This window comes from Odontesthes bonariensis, chromosome 19, assembly GCF_027942865.1.
Source record: "Odontesthes bonariensis isolate fOdoBon6 chromosome 19, fOdoBon6.hap1, whole genome shotgun sequence".
NCBI classification, from domain to species: Eukaryota; Metazoa; Chordata; class Actinopteri; order Atheriniformes; family Atherinopsidae; genus Odontesthes; species Odontesthes bonariensis.
In genome coordinates, this window is record NC_134524.1 from 18,470,270 (window position 1) to 18,490,025 (window position 19,756).

The following is a 19,756-nucleotide window of genomic DNA, read 5'->3' on the forward strand; positions in this document are numbered from 1 at the left end:
AGTGTGTGGGTGGAAAATATCACCTTCAGCAGCTGACGTGATGAAATGAAAACTGACGGCTTGGTGAACTCAGGAAGGAGTGAATAATGAGGAGGAAGCAGAGGAAGCTGAGGGCCAACTCAAGGCCACTTTGGTGCTGGAAGTCTACATTTTTAGACAGGGACTGAATCTCTAAGGTTTGTTATGGTGTTTAGGCACATTTATTTCATTGTAAAAAGAAAGTACACATCCCTAAATTTATATATTATCGCAACAAGATGAGTTATTTTCCCATGTTTTCTTTAGATGTAAAGCGTGTTGTAGATCATGGCCAAATTGAAAAGATAAACTTTAGGATTCAACTTAAAGTTTCACAAGATTTTTAGCCAATTTTGGTGTCAGAGCCAAAGACTTCTGTCTTTTGATTATCAATAATTTCCATCCCTGTTCTAATGAGAGCTGGTCATGGAAACCGGTTTCGCTGCTGAGCACTTGTCATCTCTGATAATAATCCTACAGTCATGCGACTCATACCAGGTTATTTCCTTGTCTTTTGTGTGAGACGCAGGGAACAGACAAAAAGAAAGGCAGTGGACGGGAGGCTGTCTCTTGAAGAATAATAGCTCCTGTCACTGACAGCCTTTGCTCAGAGAGGCTGACGCATTCACCATGTTGCTCCCTGCGCTGCTGCTGCTGCTGCTCAGCTGCACACAAGCTTCTCATTTCTATGGCACAGTGATGACCTACTACCCAAAGGAGGTTTTTGTAAACGGATCAGTCACGGTATGTAGACGTTATATGTAAAAAAAAAATAATAATAATTCATCTGTCCTTTAAAGGTTGATTGTACTTAATGCTCCTCACTTTAAATCTGCAGGTGGTCCTTCGTTATAAGTTGAACTTCCACTCGTGCCCATCCAGTAATACGTGGAGTTGCAGTGGCAACTGTGGTGACTTGATTCAGAGCTCATTAAACAAGGTTGATGAGGAGAGCAATGGAGAGTGGTGTCAGAGTGAAGGACTCTTGACTCGGCTGGTTCCCAGCAATGCTCCGTTTCAGCTTGAGTGAGTGTTATTTGACAAATTGCCATTGAAGGGCGACCAAATCCAAAAGATCTTCTTTAAAACTTCAGCGATTCAAGTGAACATTGATTCTCCCCTGCAGGTTGGCTGGTGGTGACTGGATAAGTAATCAACAAAACATTAGCAGTTGGAAGGCTGTGACTGAGGTGGAACTGAGAATACGGTCAGACACGGGCAAAGCCAATACATCACCGCTGACCACAATCCTACCAGCTTTGAGGTAAGCCCACCCATTGTTAACGAGTATCTCTTTCTTTTTTTTCAATTTGTTAGTACTTGCATCACATGCTGGCATCAAGATACCATAAGAACTTTTCATTTGACTGACAGCAAAGCAGTCCGATGAAACTTGTTCCTTTTGATGGTGTCGCAGCACGTTTAGTTTCTCATTTTTAAATTCCAACACTGTCATTCACCAGAACAGCTTCAAACCTTTGGCTACTGTATGCAAAACACTGTTTTTCAACTTTAGCTGTTACAGAGTGAGAAAAAGAACGGTCTTCCACCTGTAAATGATTTTTCTCATTGTAGAATGATGGACTCCAAATGATTTGGAAATGGCCTTTCAGCCCTTCCTGGATTGATGAGGAGCAACTCTTGGTCCCCTATAATCATAGTTAATGTCTTTCCTCCTCGGCATTGTGTTAACCCCCTCCTGAATGCTCCAGAGCAGCAAACTGCTGATGTTCAGTTTATCCGTGCATTTCATTAAGAGCACCTTGCTGCTACTATAATGTGTAAATATTAAACTGTGACCTTTACTCAAAAAATGTAAGTTAAAGATTATTAGTAAAAATCGTCTTCTTCAAGCTCAAGTTCAAGCTCAATTTCCAAAAGGTGCATCTTGGAAGATTTCCTGTAAATTGCTTTTGATAACCAGTTCAGTCCAGTCACCTTCAGTGTCCACCTCCATCAGACTGACATTCACTTGACAGACCTGTTTAACCCTGAGGCATTTAAACTTGTCATAGCTGATGTTATATAATGGTGGCTCTTTTTTTTTTCTTTGTTTCTTGCTCTTCCTCTCAGAGGTCCTTCAAACTGTGGGAGTACTTTCTTTTTATTGGCATTTGACACCGACGGAGATGAGGTCAGATGCAGATTTGCAACTGGTTCAGAGTGTCAAACCTGCACACAACCGTCTGGCTTCGGCCTCTTTCACGCCATCAGCGCCTCCTCTGTGAGTAACAGCTGTTAATGCCATGACATTCATACAATTATTTGGATTCTCTAAATTTGTTAATTTTTGTAAATTTGTTGGATGGACTTTTCTTCAACTTTACATGACTTTAACACCTTGAATTAGCAATAACTTTTTCTTACTTAAATGTCCATATATAGACTATATTGATACATGGTGAGAGTAGGACTTATAATCATAGCCTTACATTTACTATCTGGTTAATTTGGGTTGATTTGATAATTTTTGACCTTATATGGCTTATTTCCTCTTGCAGTCTTTCTGCCTTCTGTATGTCGACCCCACCAGCAGCAGCAATGAAGGCTCCTATGTGGTGCAGATGGTGATGGAGGACTTTCCCAGGCAGAACATCACCCTGACTCACACCAACGGTTCGCAAGTGATGAGAACTACCACTGACGCCATCAGCAAGATACCTATCCAGTTTGCTGTGAAAGGTAAAATCCTGTCTTTTGATAGTCCTGATTTAAAACCACAAAGAAGTGCTGTGGAGTCACAAATGTCCATATCTGATCTTCAGCCACTGTAAACAGCGTGCGCAGTGTTGGTCCACCAATTTAAAACATGGACCCAACACCTGTTAGTGTTTGGAGAAATTTGATGGACAGACTTGTCTGCAGTTCCATTCTGAGTCCGTGTCAGCATGGCTGACTTTGTTGCTCATCTCCATTGTTCCAGTTGATCCTGCCGTACCATCCTGCACAGAAGGACACTTTCTGCCCAGGTTTCTGTCTCCAACCCCAGCACACTTGGCTCAGCTTAACACCCCTGTCGGTCAGGAGCTGGAAATCCTCATCGCAGCAGAGGCAGCAAACTCCACGTAAGTGAAAGCGAAACACTTTAAGTAGTTTAAAGGCTGATATGCAGAAACGTTTCTGGTAAGACAGGATTTCAGGAGACAAAGTTGTAAATCTGATTTTATCTGTGTGTCACGTAACTTAAGGTTACAAGGACATATAAACTGTTCAGTAAACTGTTTTCACTCAAAAGCAAGAAAAAAAAATCACGTCCTTTTTTTGTATTTGAAACCACCCATGTATCCCCACCAAGAAATAATAATGATAATTAAAAAAACATGTGTGGATCATCAACAACTTTGCTTTGATTGTCAAAGGATCTCTGAGCTGCTCTTCAGCGGACCATATGATGTAAACCAGAGTAATTTAGGATCAGGAAACTTCTCCTTGAGATGGACGCCATCCCAGCGGGAAGATGGAGAGAGCCACCCGTTCTGTTTCGTCGTCCAGGCAAAGTCAGTATCCTCCTCCATGAGCGTCACACTTAAGAAAATATCTGAAAAAAAGAAGTTATCTGTGGCATTAATATTTTAGTGTCTTATAGATTTCATCATGGCTGCTCTTGTTTAGAAACCCCAATTCTACTAAAGTTGAGACGCTGGGAAAATGTAAATGAAATCAGAATGCAATGACTTGCGGATGTCAATCTTTATATTTGTTTTCACAATAGAACATGAAAATAATTTCATGTATATATATATATATATATATATATGTATAAAAGACTGTTAGTATAGACTGAAAGATTATTTGAAGGCAATTCCAGAATTGCTCAACAATGAAGCCACTGTACCAATTTACTTCCACAGCTCAACCAGTATCACTCGGCATAACTCTGAGCTTCGATGTGTCATCGTAACGGTTGGAAACAGTGAGTGGAATTCTTCCTTGTTCTTCTTTGTTATTCTTAAAAGTGCTATTGGTGGTGTTCCAGCAAAATCTGTTGTTTATGGTTACTTATGTTTACAGGCCCAAACACCACACAGCTTCCAACCACGACCACTACTACAGCTGCACCAACTACAACAACCACAGAGCTTCCAACCACGACCACTACTACAGCTGCACCAACTACAACCACACAGCTTCCAACCACGACTACAGCTGCACCATCTACAACAACCACACAGCTTCCAACCACGACCACTGCTACAGCTGCACCAACTACAACAACCACACAGCTTCCAACCACGACCACTACTACAGCTGCACCAACTACAACCACACAGCTTCCAACCACGACTACAGCTGCACCATCTACAACAACCACACAGCTTCCAACCACGACCACTGCTACAGCTGCACCAACTACAACAACCACACAGCTTCCAACCACGACCACTACTACAGCTGCACCATCTACAACAACCACACAGCTTCCAACCACGACTACAACTGCACCATCTACACCAACCACACAGCTTCCAACCACGACTACAGCTGCACCAACTACAGCAACCACACAGCTTCCAACCACGACCACTGCTACAGCTGCACCATCTACAACAACCACACAGCTTCCAACCACGACTACAACTGCACCATCTACACCAACCACACAGCTTCCAACCACGACTACAGCTGCACCAACTACAACAACCACACAGCTTCCAACCACGACTACAGCTGCACCATCTACAACAACCACACAGCTTCCAACCACTACTACAGCTGCACCATCTACACCAACCACACAGCTTCCAACCACGACTACAGCTGCACCAACTACACCAACCACACAGCTTCCAACCACGACTACAGCTGCACCATCTACACCAACCACACAGCTTCCAACCACGACTACAGCTGCACCATCTACACCAACCACACAACTTCCAACCACGACTACAGCTGCACCATCTACAATAACCACACAACTTCCAACCCCGACCACTTCTACAGCTGCACCATCTACACCAACCACACAGCTTCCAACCACGACCACTTCTACAGCTGCACCATCTACACCAACCACACAGCTTCCAACCACGACTACAGCTGCACCAACTACATCAACCATGACTCCAACTCCAACTACAGTTTCCTCAACACCTACCTCAAGCGCAAGTAAGTATAACAAAAGATGATGTTTTACATTATTTACTCTGTATATGGGTGTTTTGCCAATGGAGAAAAAAACACCAATGGGTGGTTTTGAATTGATGTTATAGTTGAATGGTTATAGTTGCTCCACATCTACAAGTGCACCATCTACACCAACCACACAGCTTCCAACCATGACTACATCTACAGGTGCACCATATACAACAACAACACAACTTCCAACCACGATTACATCTACAGATGCACCATCTATAACAAACACACAGCTTCCAACCACGACTCCACCTACTACTACAGTTTCCTCAACACTTGCCTCAAGCACAAGTAAATATGCCAAAAGATGCTGTTTTACATAATTTATTCTAGATATGGGTGTTTTGCTTAACTGAGACCAATGGGTGGATTGATATTATAGGTCTTAGACAGTCATCAGAAAAAGAGCTTTGCACTTAAGGCTACGCACAATAATCACAATATGTTTGGGTGAAGCAGTTCAGTCAAATACAACAGTGATGTCATAGACATGAAAATTCTCTTGCACATTTATGAGCAAACGTAAATAAATCCTTTTAGCAAGGTTTGCACCAGCACTATCTTGGTTGGATCCGCCATATAAACAACATAAAAGGAAGATGGGAGCATATTCTGAGAGCGCGATGTACAAAAAACACAGCAGATGTAAGCCAACCCCCCCCCCCCTAGCTCTCACTCTACATATAAATGTTTCCGTCAAAGACTGTGAAAATCTATACCCTGGCAGTATTTTTCATGGCTTAGTTTCCGTGCCCATATCAGCTTTTGGATGTAGATGATAGATATAAATGCAGTAAAAATCTGTAGTTTCTCAAAATACCCGTGTTTGTGTGTACTGAGACCTGTAATGTAAACTCTTACGGCCTGCATTGAAATGTTGACATGCTTTTCTTCCTAGTTGTTGTTGTGCTCAGAATGAAAATCTCTACCACACTGTCACTGGATAACACTGATGCCATCCTTCAACTGGTCAGTATCTGTGTATACTGCTACACTAAAGATAGCAATTACAATATTAGCCAAACTGGTTAGAGAAAAAATAACAATCATTTCAATTCAAACATAGTTTAAAGTTGTGTTTATAATGTTGCACTGAGTGTATCTCACTACCTTTTTTTCTGCTTTTCCCTTCCAGTTTAAAGATGAATTTGTGAGTCGCGGGCTCCCATCAAACATAATTCTGAAGATTACAACAGTGACCCCTAGTGGCTGATTACGAGAGTGCTTCATGAAGTTTGTATTCAGTCTGCCCCAGTTGTTTATAGGTGTTTTCAACAGACGATATATATATATATATATATTGTATTTTTAAACTGAAATGATCAAATTACCCAAAGCAATGTGACTTTCCAGTCCGTTTCCCTTTATTTGTTGTTTGCACATGAAATAACAGGATGGTTTCCAAATGTCTTTACTTTGATTTCTTTTTCTCTTTGTTTGTTGGGAATTTGCAATATGGGGCTATTTCCTCTTGGATTCATTGTAAACTATTGAGAATATGTACAAATATCTGTGAAACACGCAGCCGCCATTATCTACAAACGGTTGTAACTGGTGGTTGCATATTAAAATATGATGAAAAAAAATATTCACATAACGAAAGTTACGTATGTAACTACGGTTCTATGAATCCTGGATGACCGCCAGAGGCGGTGCTTTCATGCACTGAATGATACATCTCGCACATGCGCAGGTCGAGTGTTTATACCAACAACGTCACTCGTGACCCCCTGCTGACCCCGGAGAGCCTATAACTTCCGGCAACATCAGCAGGTCAGTCCTTACAGAATCTTCTCACGAGTATACGAGGATTCTCAGTGACAGAACGCTCTGGCGGTCATCCAGGATTCATAGAACCGTAGTTACATACGTGACTTTCGTTCTATTTCATCCTTACTGACCGCCAGAGGCGGTGCTTTCAAGCACTGGATGACTAATACCAGAAAAGTCACGAGGAATCCAGCACCTACTCACTTTATTGAGAGGAAGCAGCAGAGTCGGGCAGCAGGACCACAGCCAACGGGTTGGGAGTGGCAACATTCACTCGATAGAACCTGGAGAAGGTACTCGGTGACGCCCATGACGCTGCCTCACATTTGTCTTCCAGGGGAACGCCCCGTAGGGCTGCCCATGAGGTCGAGACAGCTCTGGTGGAGTGGCAGCTCACCCCAGCTGGCTGGGGGTGCCCACTTCCCTTATATGCCTGGGTGATGGCGTCCACCACCCAGTGGGACAGTTGCTGTTTAGAGAGCGCACAGCCTCTCCGAGGGCCACCATAGCAGAGGAAGAGCTGGTCCGACTGCCTGATACCGGCAGTCGCGGCCACGTAGGCTCTCAGAGCCCGCACAGGGCACAGTAGGTGTAACCTGTCCTCCCCCTCCGGGGGAACAAACTGTGCCAGGTGGATAGGTCTGTTGAGGTTTGATGAAGACAGCACCTTCGGGAGAAAAGCGGAGTTTGGCCATAGGGAAACCCCTGAGCCATCCGAGTTCCACCTCATGCAGGAGTCGCTCACCAACAGAGCATGCAGCTCCCCGACACGCTTCGCTGATCTGATAGCGAGTAGAAAGGCGGTCTTAGCGGAGACCCACCTCAGCCCTGCCTGAGCAAGGGGTTCAAAGGGAGGCGAGCACAGGGCGGGGTGCGTCGCACCCGTGGGGGGCGCAGCCGCCGCGCACCTTTCAGGAAAAGGGACACCAACCTGTGGCCCCCCACCGTGCCGTTATCCACTCGAGCATGCCCAGAGGAAATGGCCGCCACATACACCCTCAGGGTAGCGGGGGACCGGCCGTCATCCAGGAGTGACTGGAGGAACTCCAGAATCCTTGGGACAGTACAGTGCACAGGGTCCTCACCCCTGTCCAAGCACCATGTAGTGAACAGCCGCCACCTCTGTTCATAAAGCGCCCGGGTAGAAGGCGCCCTCGCATTTAGGATGGTATGGCAGACCCACAGCTGCAGACGGGACGGGTCGGGATGCCAGATCCGACCCTGCCACTGAGACAGGAGATCCTTCCTGTCGGGGAGGCGCCACGGGGAACCGCTGCAGAGCCTGTGCAGCAGTGGAAACCACGTCCTCCCTGGCCAAAAGGGGCCTACCAACAGCAGCCTGTGGCCCTGCTGGAGGACCCTCTGTAGCGTAGGGACTATCAGAGGGATCGGCGGGAAAGCATAGAAGAGAACTTCTGGCTAGTCGTGGGCCAGAGCATCCTGGCCCAGGGGACTGCTCTCCTCTGTCAGGGAGAACCAATGGGTCGACTCTTCTGAGGCAAAGAGGTCCACGTCTGCTCTGCCGTAAATATGCTTGACTGTCTGCATTTGTGGATCCATTTTTTGCATTTGTGGATCCATTTTTTGCATTTGTGGATCCATTGTTTGCATTTGTGGATCCATTTTTTGCATTTGTGGATCCATTGTTTGCATTTGTAGATCCATTTTTTGCATTTGTGGATCCATTTTTTGCATTTGTGGATCCATTTTTTGCTCTCGTGTCCATGGAGTAATTTTGACACACTCCTACTGTGCTGCACGAAGCACAAACAAATGTATGCCGATTATAATGTGAACAGCGGCACAGCCCTCTATTCACGGAGCATCCACCAGATGGCAGTGTGCAAGGCACAGGGCAATGGCAGTGCCTAGCAGTCCAAGACAGAGGCTTTGGACGATCAATATGGAGTCGACAAGTGGAACAACTGGATAGGAATGATTAGTAGTTTAATCATTTATAACTTTTCCTAAATCCCTTTGGCTAGGCAGAATGAAAGGTAAAATGTATAAAACTTATTAGTCCAGGGTATTCTTCATTAAGACTGGTCTGGAGCTAGCATTGACGTAGATAGAATCAGAGTAGATAGAACCTATCCTCTGTCTTGGACTGCTAGGCACTGCCATTGCCCTGTACCTTGCACACTGCCATCTGGTGAATGCTCCGTGAATAGAGGGCTGTGCCGCTGTTCACATTCTAATCGGCATGCAGTTGTTTGTGCATCGTGCAGCACAGTAGGAGTGTGTCAAAATTACGACATGGACACGAGAGCAAAAAATGGATCCACAAATGCAGACTGCCAGACTGCACGTACACAAAGTCAATCATATTTATTTTAAAATCTCGAAAATATATTTACAAATGGATGTATATTTATATACATATACATTTATTTGTGTGTCGATTTTTTTGTATTTATATTAATTATATATACATTTATAAATTTGTTCATATTTATATTCATTTTCACTCACATATATGTTGATCACATTTTTATATTTATATTAATTATATATACATTTATAAATTCGTTCATGTTTATATAATTTTTTTTTACACAAAATTTCCCCCATAGCAGTTCACCTCCGAGCTGAGAGGCTGAACGTGGCCTGCGTAGCCCCTGATTGGCTGTTGAGGCACTCCCCACGTGGGGTCATACAAACTGTGCGGTGCATTCAAATGCACCAGGAACATTAAACTTTACCGATGCAAACATAAAATAAATACTGTCCCGCTACTTTTATTGGTCTCTATGTCAGTCCAGAGAGATTCGAGGCTGAAGGCCCGAATGACCAGGTCTCTCGACGCCCCTGGTTCCAGGTGAGCAGGAGGGGCGTTTTCCAGCTCCATAGATTTGACTTGAGTGAAAGGTGGGTTCTGAAAAGTAGTAATATACGTTGGCTTCATTTGTTGGCCTTTCCACCACAGTTGGAGGTTAGTTCAGCAGGTGAATGGATCCGTTTGATGAATAACAGTTAACCACAACAAAGAGGTACTTAGCTTAACATGAAGATTGTACGCCATATATTTATCTTCAATTCTCACAGATCTGACCACCAGCATTACCGGTATTACCTGCTCTTGGTTGAACAAAGGTATCGGTCACATACAGTTGGTTGGCATTTGCAAAGGCTCTCAGCTTACTTCAGTTCACAGCCTTATCAATAACGTACTTCTCTACACTAACTGCTTCTCTGACTGCTTCAGCGACAACTACAACCAAACTCTTTCTCTCACACACACACACACCTGAAAAAGCACCAGGATGGGTCAGTCTCTGTAATGTGAAAGGGAAACTTGGCGCGTATCAACAGGTACAGCTAGCAAACTAATCAAAGTAAACAGTGTGAACTATATGCAGATCATGGCTGCTTTGTTCACTACACGGCGTTGCTGATTTATCTGCAGTAGCCAGGCAAATTTGCAAAGGACTTTGGGTAAGTAGCCGAGGTTAACAGTTACCAAATTAATTGCTAAACCAAGTCTACTTGGATGTAGCTTAACGTTTATCTAATTGCTGTTTTAAAATGGCCTAATTTTACTATTTCAGGGACACCTGATAAAATTCCAGGTTGACTCGTTCTCATCCACGTTTAGCTGCCCGAGTGTTTATTTAAAACGTAATATAAGTTACAGTTTCTTCAGTCATTTGAGACTTGACTTGTTGTTGGTCCTCAAAGACTTAAGAGTTGACTTGGAAAAAATGACTTGTGAACATGTCTGCGGCTGTTCCCACAATCATATACAGAGCTGAACAGTTGGAGATCAGTTTGGGAAGTCTGAGGGACTGAGTTCAAGTCTTTACCAGGTTCCATTTTGAAGGCCAAAACTCCAAAAAGAAGAGACGAGGTTCAAGAAAGACCAAACTGCTGTCAGGAAGAACATCTCCGGCTGTTAGAGATCAGCTTGGGAAGGCAGAGGGACTGAGTTCAATCCTTTTCTGGTTCCACTCAGGTATGTAATAAAAATTTGAAACCAACGACTCAAATGTAGAGATAAAGGCTTCTGGACGGACAAACCAGCAGTGTGGAAGAATATCTCAGAGCCTCCAGAGTTAAAATCATTCACCAAACAGCACTTCAATGTTTTATCAGTCTGAGCCATCTGCCCATCACTTTAACTTTCTCACACAAACTGTACTTTCATGTTGGTCTCCAACCATGAAAGAAACGATGATTAAATGCTGCCTGAAGATAAATCTATCACTTACTTATAATTTAAATACAACAATAGAAAACCATTTCACATAATGAAATGAATCCCTTTCTAAGCCACAACATATATGATAAACTAACATGGCTTCTTTTAGCTTATTGAAAGACTTTATGGACTTATACACAATTAAGATCCAAGACACAAGCTTATTGGCAACTCCTCTTCAGACACCATATCCTTCACTCACATTCCTGAGTGTCACAGCAGAATAATGAAGTTTCCAAAGCGCAGACAAACTATTAAACCTAAACATTTCAAACGAGGAAAGCAACAACAGTATATTTAAACACAGTAATTAACAGTACACATGCATCACTACGAGTTACGCTGAGTACGTCTCCGGCTCGGTCTGCTGCTAACTTACAGCTACACTGTTTCCCTCTGGAAACAATTCAGTCTTATTTACACAGCACAAAATGTCATCTCAACACATAAATAATATACTTCAATTCATTGAAATCATTCACACAGACTATTCAAAAACTATTTCCTAACTTAGGAAACCAACAATTTGCACAGAAGCTTCTCTTCAGTCCGATCCTCCATCCTGAGCGCAGGGCAGCTGGGGGCCGAGGGGACAGGAAAGGGGGCACCAGGCCAGGGATACCTGCTGAAAAAGAGGAACTCTGTTAGAAAAATATCCAACTGTGACATCTTTAAGACACGATGGAGCTCGGTCATTAACAGCTTTATATGCAAGGACAACAATCTTAAATTCTATTCTGAATGTAACAGGGAACCAATGAAGAGAAGCTAAAACTGCAGAAATCTCAGCCCAATGATAAACAATCAATAAATGGATGGATGGATGGTCCAGTGTGTGGGTGGAAAATATCACCTTTAGCAGCTGACGTGATGAAATGAAAACTGACGGCTTGGTGAACTCAGGAAGGAGTGAATAATGAGGTGAAAGCAGAGGAAGCTGAGGGCCAACTCAAGGCCACTTTGGTGCTGGAAGTCTACATGTTTTAGACAGGGACTGAATCTCTAAGGTTTGTTATGGTGTTTAGGCACATTTATTTCATTGTAAAAAGAAAGTACACATCCCTAAAATCATATTATAGCAACAAGATGAGTTATTTTCCCATGTTTTCTTTAGATGTAAAGCGTGTTGTAGATCATGGATAAGAAGGCACTAGTTGTAGGAAGGCACTTCTGGTCCGTTTCTCTGTGTTTTGTTCCATTTTTCAAAGCTAAGATTATGAGCTGTTTACATTTAAACCTTCCCTGTGGTTTTTCCAGGGACAACTTGCCCTTTTTAAATGGGGATACAGAAGTTGTGGCCATTTGGTGTAGTCACCCAGATGGTTTCCACTGTCTCTGTTTAAAACCTGTTTGATCGCCTCTCATGGGGCACCTTAACCCTGAGGAACAGAAGAATAAGGCCAAGTCAGCTCAGGAGAGGAATTGGGATTTGGAATAAATAAAGTCTCTCAGAATAGGATGCCTTTTGTGTCTTGTATGAATTTGAACAATGTACATCTTTTACGAGGCTTATTCACATCTTATACCGAAACAAGGCCACGTTTGAACTACTTTTCCCTGTTTTTTCCCCCTTGTTATCCGTTTCTTCAGTTTAGTGGTGCCACCTTCATGACAGACAGATGTTCTGCTGCTGGGGTGGCTGAGTGCGCCTCAACATCACGTTTTTCTCAGAGACCCAACAGTAACTGCTTAGATGTTGTCCATGAACTGAACTGTCAGGTTAAAAAAATGTCTCCGGAGAGGGCGAGCTGTCCTTGTGGATCTGAGCGTATCTGGAGTGTGGGACGTGAGCTGAGGAAGGAAAAGGAAAACTCGAGTCAAGATTCATGTCTTCCAAATGAGTAAGACTCCAAGCAAAAACAAAACAACCAACATCAAATATGTGAACTGGGAATATCTGATATAAAAAAAATAGTCAATTTCTTAAGAAAAGTATTTTATTATATACATAAATAAAGGTTTTAAAAAAAGCGCTTACAATTATTTGGGAGGCTTTCATTTGTGTGTCCTCACCGGAAGTGATATATAATTGCGTATCTGCTAGCATCTGTCTCTTTACTTCCCTCTGGTGGCCTTAAGCTGTAACTACACCCTGAACGTCAATATGAACATCGAAATGTGGGAAATCTTTATCAAATGAGGTTTTATGATGGAAGAGAGCAGACATATCAGTATTTTAACAACACTGTCATATTTAGTTAAGATTACATTTCATTACTCAGTGAAGATTGATAGATAGATCAGAGCATGGGCTTTCTGTCGGGAACAGAGCTCACTACAATGAAAAGATGTAAAGTAGGAGCAATTTCAAACCTGCACAGAAACTGGTAAAAACCTTTAAGAATGAAACCTTTCATAAAGATTGTTGTACTTTGTCAGTTTGAATGTTTCACTGAAAGCATTGTTGTCCCGCTGTGTCTGAGATGGAGTGAAATCTGTTACAAAGTGATTTTGTTAATATGATGAAGGCACCAGCTGCAGTCCACAGATTCAGTCTTTATACTGTGAGCAGGGCGTTTCTGCCCTCTAGTGGCCAAAAATGGTATCTACAGAAAAGGTAAAGCCGGAAATATTACAAATGACTGACACTTCCGGTGGTACCTTTCAAAATAAAATAATATTAACAGCCGAAATATAAAGTTATTTGATAACAGCGTAGACTTGTTTTATTTACGAAATTACGAATAACTGAAGGTAAATAAATACTGCTTAGATGTTGTCCATGAACTGAGCTGTCAGATTAAAAAATGTCTTCGCAGAAGGCGAGCTGTCCTTCCGGATCTGAGCGTGTGACGGATTCACGTTTGATGAGTTTGGTCGATCTCACGAGGAGCTGCTGAGGTTTCATATGAATCAGTCCCTGTTAGTTTTTGTACATTTGCTCTGCAGACCTGCCTGTGCTCATACTAACTCTACAAATGTGGCACTCGTATTAAACTCACTGTTGTTTCTGTTTTGTTCTCTGATGTTTCCAACAAATAAGTGGAATTAAACTGAAGTTCAACGGCAGACAGACACAGGATTTAAGAAAGAGTGTTTGCTCAGGCTGTTGGAACTGTCAGCTGTCACAGCTCGTGACTGAAACATTTTCATGCTTAACTCTCAAAGTAAAGAGCGAAAATCTCTCCAGGTTTCAGGTTCAAATCTTCACAAGTTGCAGATATTTTAGGAAAGGAAAGGCAAAGTCCTTATGACTGAGAGCCCTCCTGTAATTTTGTGAAAGCCACCAAGAATGAAAGAAAGAGTGAAATGCTCTAAGAAAGAAGTCTATTTGTTTGCTTCAACAGCTCAGGCTGTTAGCAGAAGACTTTAAGTCTGAAAGCGATTTTCTGAAGGCTGAAGTTTGCTCAAGAAGCAGCTCAGCTGTGTGCTCACATAGCACAAACTGTTAGAGATGAGTTTGAGAAGGCAGAGGGCTTGAGGTCAAGTCTTGGGAGCGTGTTTATGGTCCCACGGCCCATTGGTCCACGTCACTAAGACTTTTTTTTATTTTTTAGGCCCATTGGTCCCACAGCCCACTGGTCCCACAGCTTAGGCCCTATGTCCCACAACTCCATATTCTCACATTTCTGAGTAAACTAATAGCGAAAAAGGTGTAAAGACATTTGGCCTGCACATGCTAACCTTTTTTTTTTATTATTTGTTTTTTTTATTATTTCCTCAGCTGTTTTTTTAGCTTCATTTCCAAAAGTAGAAAAACACCTACAACTGCACTGGTACTACTAATACTACTGCTACTACTAATAATAACAATAATAATATGTATTTCATGGCTAAATTGGCTTTACACAATAAAAAGTGGCCTATAAAATATCATCACAGTCCAGAGTGGCGCACTTGACCAGTGTCATTCATGACCCGGTGGTAAGCTGCCATAAAACAAAATTTATTTATTGGATAAATGTGTTCCTCATGTAGTCGAGGAACATTCCCATGCAGACTCCACATAAAAATTCTGTATGGGCCTCCCTCACTGTGCTAAGTGACAATAAAGATTAGTGAAAACTTTCATTAAAATTCTAAATTTTAGACCAATGGGCCTAAAAAATAATGTTAAAAGTCTTTATGATGTGGGACCAATGGGCCTAAAAATGAATAAAAAAGTCTTAGCGATGTGGGACCAATGGGCTGTGGGACCATTGGGCCTAATTTTGAAAAAACAAAAAATTCCTAGCAATGTGGGACCAATGGGCCGTGGGAACATGGAGCTGACCCCCAAGTTCTTTACCGGGTTCCATTTTGAAGGCCAAAACTGGAAAAAAGAGACAAAAGCTTCAAGAAAGACTGAACTAACTGTCAGGAAGTACAGCTCTGTCTGTTAGAGAGCAGCCTGAGAGGGCAGAGGGACTGAACTCAAGCCTTTTCCAGGTTCCACTCAATTTTTCTCAGTCTTCAAATTTTGAAACTAACAAGTCAGAGACTTTATTTGGATACAGAGCATGAGACAGAACAGTCCCAACCCAACACCAAGCAGCTGAACAAACCAAAGACTGTTGATGAGCAAAGCTGCTTCACAGGAAACAGCATAGCATAGAAGGGCAGGTAGCATAGCACAGTAGAGGTGCGTAGCATAGCATAGCCTAGAAGAGGAACACAGGACTCTCAAGTCTCACGCAATGAGCGTGAAACACACGCATTTCAACAAGTTCACACGCCACACATGCCATTTCTCACGCTGAGAAATGATCAACTTCGTCGCACAGAAATTCTAATGGCCTATACTATAAACGAGTCAATGGTAGGTGAGCTCGTACAGCTCAGTATTTAAATACTAACCATTTTTCGTTCCGAGAATGTTCCTGGAATGTTAGCCCTTGGTTGTTTTTAGGTTCTGACTACGTTGTTTTTTGGGTTTTTTTTTTCGGTTCTAATTTGGTTAGCAGGAAAGTTTTATTTAGGTTCCCAGAACGTTATGTGTGTGGTTCCCATTACGTTCCCATATGGTTCCCACAACGTTGTTGGTTAGATATTTGGTTCCCTAGACGTTCTCATGAGGTTCCCCCAACCTTGTTTATTATGTGTTGGTTCCCCTATACAACCAAAGGGAACGTTTTTAAGTGGTAGATTTTGGTTTGGTTATAACCAAACCTTTAGAGAACCAAAGTCAAACGTTTTTATTTCCGTTCTCTGTAACAAGGTTACTAGAATGTACGTACATTCTAGTAACCTTGTTGATTACATATTTGGGTTCTTTCCCACAATGTTGTCGTATTTCTAGTTTGTAAAAATGCACGACAACTATTTACTTCAGAGCTAAAGCAGTGATGGCAAATGTTGCAGGACAATAATGTTTAATACCAAATCAATACAGTTAAATACAAGAATAAACATCAAAAATGGGTGTGGGTGCATGGTTTTATTTGAATAAAACAATAATAATAAAATATAAACAAAAAAAAACCAATATGAATAAAATACAATTAACTACAAGAATAAAAAAAATGGGTGTGGGTGCTGGTGGTGGTATTCAAGATTCAAGATTCAAGAGGGTTTATTGTCATTCCAGCCGTATACACAGTATACAGTGCAATGAAATAACGTTTCTCGAGAAGTTTTTCAGTGCAACAAACAGCAACAATAAAGAACAGCTGGGACAACAGAGGTGATCAGATCAGTCTCTGAGCGTTGAGGAGTGGTATGGCCTGGGGGAAGAAGCTTTTTTGTGGTCTGGTGGTGACAGACCGTATGCTATCCTTCTGCCAGATGGGAGGGGTGAGAAAAGTCTGTGTGAGGGGTGGGTGGGGTCTTTAAGAAGACTTGCGGATGCAGCGTGTGGTGTAGATGTCTGAGACGGAGGGGAGAGTGGCTCCAATGATCTTTTCAGCCATCCTCACCACACGCTGAAGGTTTTTGCGGTCCAGTTGGGTGCAGTTACCGAACCAGGCGGTGATGCAGCTACCCAGGAGGCATCTCTATGGTCCCTCTGTAGAAGGTGGTGAGAATGGTGGGAGGGAGGTGGGTTCTCTTCAGCCTTCTCAGGAAGTGGAGACGCTGCTGAGCCTTCTTTACGGTGGAGCCGGTGTTGAGGGACCAGGTGAAGTTCTTTGCCAGATGGACACCAAGGAATTTGGTGTTCTCCACAATCTCCACCGGGGAGCCTTCGATGTGCAGAGGCTCGTGGTCCCTCGGTGCTCTGCGGAAGTCAACAACCATCTCTTTAGTTTTGTCCACATTCAGAGACAGGTTGTTGGCTTTGCACCAGGTGATCAGCTTTTCCACCTCCTCCCTGTATGATGACTCGTCGTTCTTTTCGATGAGACCCACCACGGTCGTATCGTCAGCGAACTTGATTATGTGGTTCGAGTCGTGTAGTGCTTTGCAGTCGTGGGTTAGGAGTGTGGACAGCAGTGAACTGAGCACGCAGCCTTGAGGTGCCCCTGTGCTCAGTGTGGTGGTGCTGGAGGTGTTGTTTCTGATCCGGACTGACTGGGGTCTCTCCGTAAGAAAGTCCAGGGCCCTCATTTATCATTAGTGCGTATAATCCCTTCTAAATCCCTGTCGTATGAGTGAAATTTAGAATGTGCCCAAGTACAAAAAAAATCGGCATTCATCTAAACGTTCTTAGACAGGTCGTACGCACAACAGTAGGTAATCTGCAATGATAAATACCACACCTGCCAGTTCACCTTGCGCGGCACGAGCAGACTAATTTGCATCATGGAACGCCCCCAAGTAACCGTATATGGCACCAACATTCCCTTTAAAAGCCACCGGAACTTGCTTGCTTGCGCTTGACTCAGAGCACGGATCTCAATAACACATGAGAAGCTATACAGAATCATACGCGGCGGATAGCACAGCTTTATGCCAATTACACACACAGGCTCCACACCTCCACACATGCATCGCGTCTGCAATCATAACTCATTAGGGGAAATCACATTTTGCCAATATTTTAGAGACCCCCCCAACATTTCTCAAATCATGTTTTCGGGGGTCTCATGTCAGTTTCAGGGGGTCTCGAGTCCCCCCGTAGTTCAAACACTGAATATAACCAATGTTGCAAACATGCTGCGCAACACTCACCAATAAGCCATCCATCTTCAACAGCTCCTTCTTGTAAACGAAGACCCACGGAGCTGTTCTGCAAAATAAAGGAATCGTGCGTCCCCCCTGGCCATCGGGCAACGACATTGAGAAGCAGCATATCACTGTCGCATATAAGTTATACATTAATGGAGTGCTTCCCTTTCCAATTCACAAGGTTGTATTCGTGCTGTGATGGTGCTTTTAGTGCGACGTGCGTGCAGTTTATTGCTCCTATGACGTTGGGGCTGCGCGATACCATAAAACCCTTGCTTAATGCTGCCTGGCGTGGACCCCCATAAGGGAATCGAATGCAAGTCGGGACCAAAGAAATAAGCACATCCAACACTGTGGGCAGCATTCGGCTCATGGACGGCTGAGAAATGCTGCATCGATCTCCTACCTCGCGCTGAAACGTACCTGTAGCCAAAAAGCCCAGAGTGGACAGCACCTGTATGCACAGGTATGGCTTGCGTGCGCTTAGTTTCTCGCTCGAGAAATGGCCCCAATTCACGGCAGAGGTCGAGCAATATATGTTTTGGAAATCTGAACCTGCTTAGAAGCCACTCAATTATGTTATGGCGAGATTCTTATGAATGTAATTTGAAAACAGAAGCCCATGCCAATACATCACACAATTGGGAAAATGCTTACATGATGATGGTGAAGGAATGTGTTGTTCTGAAAAGAAAAAAAAGAACCAATTAGATTAGTCACATAATATGTAATGGGTGATTTCTGTGATGTTGGCACCAAGATACGCAAAATTATTTGACAAACTTACCAACTGGGCTTTCACATCGACCCACATTCCTGGCCTGCTTCCTTGGCTGAAGAGCTGACTCATCTACAACAAAAGACCATAATTTGTACTGACAGGGAAACATTCAATTAATTTTGTACATAATTCAGTCTGTACTGAAGAGGCCTTACTCTCACTGGAGGAATATCCCCGGGGGGGCCTGCGCACTCTTTTCTGGTTAATGGCTGTGCCATCATCTGTCTCTGTGCAGGAATTTACCATATATTGCTCATATTTCTTCTCTGCCAGCTTGTAGTTATCTGTGTGAGGAGATGATTTTTCAGCAAGTAGAAAAAAACTGTATTTCCATCCATCCATCCATCCATCCATCCATCATCTTCCGCTGGTCCGGGGATCGGGTCGCGGGGGCAGCAGCTTGAGCAAAGAGACCCAGACGTCCCTGTCCCCGGCCACTTCCTCCAGCTCTTCTGGGGGGACCCCGAGGCGTTCCCAGGCCAGCCGAGAGACATAGTCTCTCCAACGTGTCCTGGGTCTTCCCCGGGGCCTCCTCCCAGTGGGACGGGCCCGGAACACCTCACCGGGGAGGCGTCCAGGAGGCATTCTCACCAGATGCCCGAGCCACCTCATCTGACTCCTCGATGCGGAGGAGCAGCGGTTCTACTCCGAGCCCCTCCCGGATGACCGAGCTTCTCACCCTATCTCTAAGGGAGAGCCCAGACACCCTGCGGAGGAAACTCATTTCGGCCGCTTGTATTCGCGATCTCGTTCTTTCGGTCACTACCCACAGCTCGTGACCATAGGTGAGGGTAGGAACATAGATTGACCGGTAAATCGAGAGCTTC

At 43.5% G+C, this 19,756-nt stretch overlaps 1 protein-coding gene across 2 annotated transcripts; it reads left to right on the forward strand.

Annotated features, from left to right (window-relative positions):
- Positions 1-536: 536 nt before the first annotated feature.
- Positions 537-6,745, forward strand: LOC142369202 (uncharacterized). Of its 2 annotated transcripts, XM_075451465.1 has the most exons (11): positions 537-762; positions 857-1,044; positions 1,145-1,282; positions 2,092-2,242; positions 2,520-2,700; positions 2,942-3,083; positions 3,378-3,515; positions 3,870-3,931; positions 4,030-5,127; positions 6,056-6,126; positions 6,293-6,745. In XM_075451465.1, the coding sequence occupies exons 1-11, from the start codon at positions 649-651 to the stop codon at positions 6,368-6,370; spliced, it is 2,361 nt and encodes a 786-aa protein (XP_075307580.1). In that variant the 5' UTR covers positions 537-648; the 3' UTR covers positions 6,371-6,745. The 2 variants fall into 2 exon arrangements, with proteins under 2 accessions (XP_075307580.1, XP_075307581.1); XM_075451466.1 differs by lacking the exons at positions 537-762; positions 857-1,044; positions 1,145-1,282; ... (1 more) ...; positions 2,520-2,700; positions 2,942-3,083 and having other exon boundaries at positions 3,425-3,515; positions 6,293-6,383.
- Positions 6,746-19,756: the final 13,011 nt, after the last annotated feature.